The sequence below is a fragment of the Merops nubicus genome, unplaced genomic scaffold, assembly GCF_000691845.1.
Source record: "Merops nubicus isolate BGI_N331 unplaced genomic scaffold, ASM69184v1 scaffold39520, whole genome shotgun sequence".
NCBI classification, from domain to species: domain Eukaryota; kingdom Metazoa; phylum Chordata; class Aves; order Coraciiformes; family Meropidae; genus Merops; species Merops nubicus.
The window spans coordinates 1-8,426 of record NW_008582975.1 but is presented as its reverse complement, the minus strand read 5'-3'; the positions used below and the strand labels follow the sequence as shown (position 1 = coordinate 8,426).

At 38.2% G+C, this 8,426-nt stretch overlaps 1 protein-coding gene across 1 annotated transcript; it reads right to left on the bottom strand.

Annotated features, from left to right (window-relative positions):
• Window positions 1-1,154: 1,154 nt before the first annotated feature.
• Window positions 1,155-7,580, bottom strand: LOC103771930 (histone H2A deubiquitinase MYSM1; the record flags this gene model as incomplete). Its single annotated transcript, XM_008939253.1, has 10 exons — window positions 1,155-1,319; window positions 1,954-2,011; window positions 2,132-2,237; window positions 3,932-4,064; window positions 4,310-4,498; window positions 4,781-4,855; window positions 5,346-5,396; window positions 5,482-5,536; window positions 6,291-6,379; window positions 7,503-7,580. Coding segments are annotated over 10 exons (999 nt in total), but the record flags the coding sequence as incomplete, so codon positions are not given.
• Window positions 7,581-8,426: the final 846 nt, after the last annotated feature.

Genomic DNA, 8,426 nt, shown 5'->3' with positions numbered 1-8,426 from the left:
ATGACTGCTTTATCTGAATATATACTTGTATGAAATTATAACTGAAGAAGTGATACAAAACTCTGTTTTCTCATTGAACCACATGTTACAGAGAACACACTGAATATAAAAATGTTTGGTTTTTTTTTTCTCTTTAAAAAGACAAATACTTTTCCTGCTTGTTGCACTGGGTTTGCCATCAATCAAAAGCTCTTGTTTCCACAGGAAACAGTGGCAATTAGAAGTGGACAAATCACAATGATCTGGCAGAACAACATAATGTCTCCCCATAGAATGGGAGATCAGAAAGACTGCAGCCTGTAATAAGACAGGAGTTATCATTTCCACTGGAAACAAGCACAACCACTATTGAGAAGTCGTGAAAACTTGCCAGCTTTTTCTCCCAGATACAGAAACAAGATGGCAAAGAACATGCCAAAAAAGCTACTTGACCATAGGGATCAATAGGAAAAAAAAATAAAAAGTATAAAATCGGTTGATGTATTGAACTACAACTGAATAAAACTTCAGACTAGATACCAAAAAAAGTTTAGAATCAGTGAGCTACAAAATATTAATTGCAGTTAAGTTTCTCTTCTGTGATTTCATTCCAATTTACAAATGCTAAAGCAATAAGGAACAAATTCATTCCAAGTTAGATGTGTACATAAAAAAAAAAAATCAGAGAAAATTCCGAAACTGAAAGCCATGAGAGAGGCCAATCTGTCCTTGAAGACTGAACATTCCAATTTACAAATGCTAAAGCAATTAGGAACAAATTCATTCCAAGTTACATGTGTACATAAAAAAAAAAAAAATCAGAGAAAATTCCCAAACTGAAAGCCATGAGAGAGGACAATCTGTCCTTGAAGACTGATGTGCTGTATTCTTGCTAGGCTGTCCATCTTCCCAAGTGGCAGACTGGTGGTCAATCAATTCATTCTGTGGCATTTGGTCTTTTTTTTTTTTTTTAAATATTAGTATTAAGCATTCCATGTGTGGTCAGGTCACACACATTAGGAGTTTTTCCAAGTATGTTAAAACCATAAGATGACTCTGGATTCTGTAACAGTTACTGTTAAACTGGATAATGATTCTGAAAGAGCTGACATAATGGAGGGGTGGAAAATGAAAAAATAAAATCAGAATTCCACAATTTTCTATTGTTAAAGCCATCACATCAGCAATGCCTTTGAAGGTTCGCTCTCATTTTCTTCAGCATTAGTCTTTTTCTCACTCTTGTAGGTGGAGAGGAATAAGTTTTCTATCTGAGTCAAGAACTCCTCAGCGATGAAGCAGTTTGTTACCTTGCCCAAAGTTTTCCTCAGGCACTCCAAAAGCTAGTCAAGAGAAAAGATTTTAAAAATAAATAAAATAATTGTCATTTTACCCAAGTTTATTTTTTCCCCCTCTTCTAACTGCTATTCTAAAGCTATATTTATTTGCTTATTTAGGATTAACACTACAGAAAGTGTTCAACTGTACAATATAAATTTTAGAGAGGATTTGTCACACAGGAACTCGTGGGTGAGTTAAAACCAACTACCCAACAAAATTCAGGAGTATTCCACCAACTTCATTTTAGATTTAAGCTGTTTTGTAAGCAAAGTCACATGGAGAGGCAAAAATCCAAAAGATAGGGTTAATCACTGCACACAGGTTTTCTGTTTCTGTCTTTTGCTTTGGGCAGATTTTGTGTCTTGTTTCTGCAGTACTTATTTAGAACTTCATAGCAATGACTATGCTGACTAGAAAATGAGTTCTCCCTTACTCTTCTCCAAACCGAGGTTAGAACTTGGCATCTGCAGGGAACCATCATCCCCAGCCCTCTCAGGTGAGCACCCTTATTTTCACTGTGCTCAGAAGTCAATATGCTGCACCACACATTTATTGTCTTCAGGGGACTTCTGATGATATGAAACAAGTATTTTTAAAAATATTTAAAATTTAAAAAGCTAAAAGAAGAAAACTTACTTTCTGCAAACAAGTCAGGTCTGAATCTCTGTGAAAAATTTTATCCATGGGGACACTGCTGTTGAAAGAAAAAGAAACAGTGATGCTGTAGAAAGCAGACACACATCTTTAAAGATCAACAGTAAACATGCAAAAATTCCAAACTGGTTATTTCTTTATAATAGAAGTAGACATATACCTATGGCACAATCTGTATTTTTCAATTATCCATCTTGTTTTTTCAAATATTAATTCCCACTGAGGTTCTTCCAACATCTGCTGTACTTCAAATTTGTAGGGCAGGCCTGTAATCAATTGGACATCATTATTCAGTGTTTCACGTACACTCACATGGGTGGGGTTTTTTTTCCCCTTTTTCAGCTTTGGGTGCAATCCCTTCCTTCCCCACAACCCTTCATTATTTATTCTTGACTGCAGAAGCTCCCAGTCCTGTAACATGCCAATGTCAAGGAGGTTAAAGTATGATGTGGTTTAGATTGCAAATTTAATTTTGTTGGAAGTAAGGAACAAATCTGTCCTCCTCCCTGCCCTCGCCAATTCCTCAGGCCATAAGGAAGCACACAGAAAGCATACAACATGGCAGAAAAACAGCAAAATGAACTGAGGCTTCATAACTTAGCAGTCTCTCTAAGATCTGTGTGGTTATTAAGTGAATAAAAGGTTTTGGCTTTCATGTATGAACTGCCTGATGGAAGTGTCTGGCTTTTGTTCTAGATTTCTGAGGCATTCTGCTCCTAGAAGAAATTCTTCTAGTTTATTGCAGCTGGGGGAAGAGGAATCTAGAAATTATTCTAAAGGAACACCAGAAAACTACTTGCAGAACACAATTCAGTTACCAAAAATCAGTGAGAAATAAAGAGACTGTATATTTCAGTTAAGCAATTAAAAAATAAAACAAAAAAGCCTTTCCAAGAGAAGAATTTAATGAGATGAAACATCTGCTGTATTTTAACTCCACACCACAAGGGAGGGATGCATGGGGGCAATGAGGATAAAATTACAGTACTATCAGTATGGTAAACAGGAATTGCTGCACAGCTGTGGCCACCACTTCCCTTCCCCTAGGACTAAGAAGCAAGTCTCCAGGCAGATGGTCTTCCTTGCTTACTTCCACAGGAAAAAACAGAGAGGGAACTGTCAGCTCACATGGCCTCTGCTATCACCTTGCCAAGAAAACTTGGGGTTTGGATGCAGAAAATCAGGATGTATACAGGGAGAAGGAGGAGGAGAGAGAAGAGGCAACTAACATAACCATACACTGTTATCATGGGAATTTTCCTTCAAATTAATGTCAGGCAACAACCAGAAGATCCAATCATCACGGGAAATACCAGAAATTTTATATGACATGTTCTTAACTGTTCAAGAAAAGCAAACATCCCATTTTCATGAAAGGCCAATATAATTTTTAATTGAAAATTTGTTCTCTCAGGCTGGGATTTGTGCCAGCACACGATTTCATCTTTCAGATCTCGCGTTTCCTGGACAGCTGGCAAGTCTGGTCCTTCGACCTTCTGAATGCTAAGTTACTCAAACAGGGACTTTTGGCCACTAGAGCAGCCAGTTCTTTGCTATTATACTGCTGTCTCCTCAGTCAGAGGATCCATTCAGAATTTTGTAATGCAGCAAAATCTAAGTAATACATATGGAGCAGTTCCTCAGCTATTCGTATGGATACTGTATGTAAAACACAGTGACCCAAGTTGTCCCAACCCTTTTCATTGCTTTCACAGACTGTGGGAAATACTAACACAGAAAAACAATCCTCTGTCTATTTGGCCCTGTAAACTCTAGTCATGGTAGCAGGGGCTACTTGCAGGATTCTCTGTAAGTGAAATTCCTGGGTTTGTACAGCACAACTTATCAACATAAATATATAAATACCTATATGTCAAGTTCAAGAATAAACAACATTTTGCCCCCTAGTATCCAAAAGGAACAGAAAGATTAAGACAATGGATAAAGCATCAGTACTTACGGTAGGACCCATCAGAACTGATCTCATCGCTAATTACTAGACAAGTGATCTGAGAATATGGAAGAGGATTATTTCGGTTGTAAGGACTTATAATCATTCCAATGAACATGGCACCACCCCTGGAGAAATAACTCTAAAAAATAAGAAAACACAAACCAAGAACACATAAAGAAACACAACCTTTTTCACAAGACCATCTGAAATTTGAAAAAAAAAAAAAAACAAAATAGAATTTGTCAATTAACAAATAAAATTATTTCAAGATGCACTAGAGCAATGACGTGTATTAACACTGTAAATGCCAGGGAGGCTTCAACATTGTTGTGGTGGGTTTTTTTCCCCTATTTATTTATTTTGAATGTAGAGAGCAGGCAGTACCTGGTACTTGGCCTGCGTGTCAATGTCCCGTATGGAGGGGTTGGGGTCGAAGGCCGGGTGGGAGTGGTACCAGCCGATGACGCCGTACCCTCTGGCGGCCAGCGCCTCCGAGGCCTGCGTCTGCGACACGGGGTCCATCTCACACTGCAGCCCTGTACTGAGGCTGTTGCACGGCTCTGCTGCACAGACCTGGGGAAAAAAAAAGTCTCCAGATGGATAAATGCAAGAAATGGCTATCAGTTAAAGAAAATTTAAAGAATTTTAATAGTAGTATTCCAGATCTTCCCCGTGATGGAGCTGACAGGCCAACACCGGAACATAAGCACAACTCTAATGTTTCAAGTCTACAGTAATTCATTTCAACTTTACTCTATTTAAATAGCTGTCCTTCAGAAGTAACATTAACACCTATTCAAATTATATATAACAGGTTTAGTATTTTAGAGAAAATGTAAAAAGACAAACACTTACTTCTACAATTTTATCAGCTTCTGAGTATCTTCCACCTAGCAGCCCTATAACTTCTGCCATAGACACGTGAGAGTGCTGAAACAATATTAAACAATTATTAAAGCCCAAGTTGTATAATTACTCCTAGTTTTGATCTGCACATTGGCAGATCATATATTAGTTTCATAGCTGGAAGTCAGTAACTTCTCTAATGACATTCAGAAGGAAGATTTAGGACAGAGGATAATTTAGGATAAATTTAGGAAAACTTAAAATTTCAGATAGATATTGTGTTAGATTATTATAGACACACATGTCAATAATGCTTGAAGTATGATGGAGAGTAGTAACACTCTTGCTAGTTTTTCTAGAATGTAAATAGTTGTAGATTAAGCACAACATAAACCAACATTAATCCTTAGGGGCTTTATTTAATACTTTCCATTCAGACCTATAAGTCAGAATCTAGAAGTATTTTATCTGTCAATCTTGTTATGTTGCCCATTAGAAAAAAAAAAAAGCAAACAAGACACCAAAACACAAAACATGTATCATAGCTTTTTGAAAGACAGAACTTAATCCTCACCAAATCCATTATTAAAAGTGCTTCAGAAGACACTTTCACCTGAAAAGGTTCCTGAAACGAGGAACGCAATGATGAGTATAAAGAGAAGTAAGGCAAGTGGCAAAGCAGTCTTGATTATTCACTCATAGGCACATACCTGTTTTTCTTCAGTGAATAAACAGCACGGTATCAGCTGAAAGGGATCAAACGAACTATAAAATGAAAGAAAATTTCTCTAAAGATGTAGGACAGTCAGGAAACTTCTCAAGTTTCCCCCTGTCTCATTGGCAGAGGAGGAATAACGTTTTCTTTGCTGAATTTTCTTATCCCAGGCTAGGATGACTTCCACTAAATACAGAAACCTCACTACCCATACTGGTGAATTTCAGTACAAAACATCTACAATGTATATATACTGTTGTGGTTTGAGGCTTGGAATGGGGGCGTGACCTTCCAGCAACTGGGAGGACCCTGGGTGGGTGTGAAACTATTGTATTCCCTCCCCTTCCCACACACACTCTGATAAGAGGCAGGGAGTGGTTTCTTATTTCACTCCTGCCTTGGAGCTCGGAGAGGAAAGTTCTCCTTTCAGTCCGTGGGACCCTGGAACCATTTCTGAGGGTTTTGTATATTTTATTTTTTGTATTATTCCCCTAATCTTTGTATATATTATTTTCCTTACCTCCCTTTTTCGTTTTCTGTTCCTTGTTGAACAATATACTTCATTTTTTTTCAAAAGTGTCTCTCTCTCTCTCTCTCTCTCTCTCTCTCGGAGGGGGGGAGAGGCGAGCACATAGGTCTGTTCCGTGTGGGCTCTGCCCCTACATGGAACCAGGACAATATACTTATAATTTCAGACCACAATATACATGAATGATTTGCAGCATTCCAGCCTGACACTAGCAAGGTACTTGTTTCATTTCTGGAAGATTTATGTTTGAACATGATGTACAAAGCAGCTAATACCTTTTAACTTGTCTTGAGCCTTTAGAAGATTTTGCAGGTTTCAGTTTTTCCTCCTCTCTTCTTCTTGCTAATTCTTCAGCAGATAGATGCTAAAAAAAAAGTCAAAAAAAAAAAATGAAATCTGTACTAATGTCTTAAGTGCTCTTTCAGTAGCAATTCCAAAAATAGCTCAGAATAAAAACTTGACATCAGTGTCCTCTTGACCCACTGTCAATAGTGGGTGTTGCTGGATTGCTCAAGAGAAGTGAGCAAGAGTTGTAGCAGAATGATGCCGTGTGGAAGTCCCAACAATAAGAGATCTAGGCCACGAGATGCCAAATAAGAGAATTCCTACAGTCCATTAAAATTCAGGAAAATCACAGCCTGTATGACAAACCATTGCATAAATGCATGTGTGAGAAGTAAGGAGAAAACCTGCCATTATAATCTGTGGCTAGAATTCATCATAAGACCTCTTTAGGGATGGTGTTGTCAGACTTTATTTCTATCCGAATATATACTTTGCAAAAAGCATTGGAATTATTAACCACAGTTACTCAAAAATAGATCTGACATTATAACATTATGGAAGCAATTTTTACAGGTACTTATTACTGAAAGTTGCAAATTAGAGTGGTTTTCTATACACAAAAAAAATAGGATTTTACAGCTCTTCATGTTCTGTGTAATTTGAAATTGTAAGAATGGAGAAGTGGATACTTTCTTCCCAAGTCTTCTGTAAAATATTTAAACCTGTATGAACGTTTCTAAGCACTTCATAAACCACAGTATTTCTGGGGATATTGCTAGTAGCAGAATTAATATAAGAAACTTCAATCACCTGCACTGTAAGCACAAAGAAACCATGTAAGACTGAAAAAAACATTTAAATGTTATTCTCCTATCCCCTACTGTTAGCTTTAGTAAGGCAGATAACAGAAAACAAAGGGTCATGGAATCTCCTACGAGACAAGGCAAAGAGCTTTACAGGCATAACCCAGGGCAGGGTGACGTGCTCACAACACAACCACCTCTGTGAACACCACAGCACACTTGTATTTATCAGCAGCATGAAGATGGAGCAGCTGCTACATTATTTTCTAATTACTGCTTCCACCAGAGGTTGAGGACCTAGGACACAACTGTTTCCCTTGTATATTTGATGCCACACCAGCTGCTGGTAATTAGCAAGAATTAATTCTTTAAGGGAAGTTTATAACTCAGAAGAGTTACCTCAAACGTCTGCCCTTCCAAGTCCTTCGCGTCACACCAGTTTCCCCAAGGGTCTCGCACCCGCCGCCTCCTTGTGCGCTGCAGCAAGCAAAGCAACCCGAGTCAAGGTCCTCACTCATGGAAAAACTGCTCTCCCTTCATTTTATCACCCCTAAGAACACTGCCCAAAAGGTCACTGCCACATGGAAGTTACTAACACTATGACATATCTCCAGGAAAGAAAGGACACCTTGGAGTTCTTTAGAATTAAGTGGTCCGTAACCTGTCATGCAGCACCACCAGTGAAGCTTTCAGTTTTTAGGGCTGGAAGCATAACACCTGGTTGATGTTCCCTGGATCATCAACATCTGACAGCAACAGTGCATTATCACCCAGCTCTGGGTTATAGCTCAGACAACACAAAAAGCTATAAAACCAGTATGTTTACATCCAGTGTATGCTACAGTTCTTTATAATTCATTACATTTTTTTTTGGACTTGATTTAGTTTTATTCTCATCAACTCATTTATTTTGCTGTGAAGTATTTCAAAAATGCTACGTTATATGTGAATATGAAAATTAAATCTGGCAAGGCTTGGTAATTCACATAGTCCTGAGTTACTACTGTGTGTAACTGTATGCATAAGGCTCTTGGTAAGACACATCATGTACCTACTACACTTAGCAGTTAATACAAGGAACTTAATCACACACTACCAATACTCTCCACTATCAGACTGAATTAGAGAGAAAATAAAATATGGAGAAATGGGCAGGAAGGAATTGGGGCTGCAGGGGAAAGACTGAAATGTAATATTGAATAAATCCCTGCACAGAAATCAAACAGGTAAGAAGTTAGGGGTCAGAGAGCAGAACCTGCACCCAGACTGAATCACAGGGCGTTCTAACCCAGAACCCACAAGCTGAGCCAGAGGAGCAGTTCC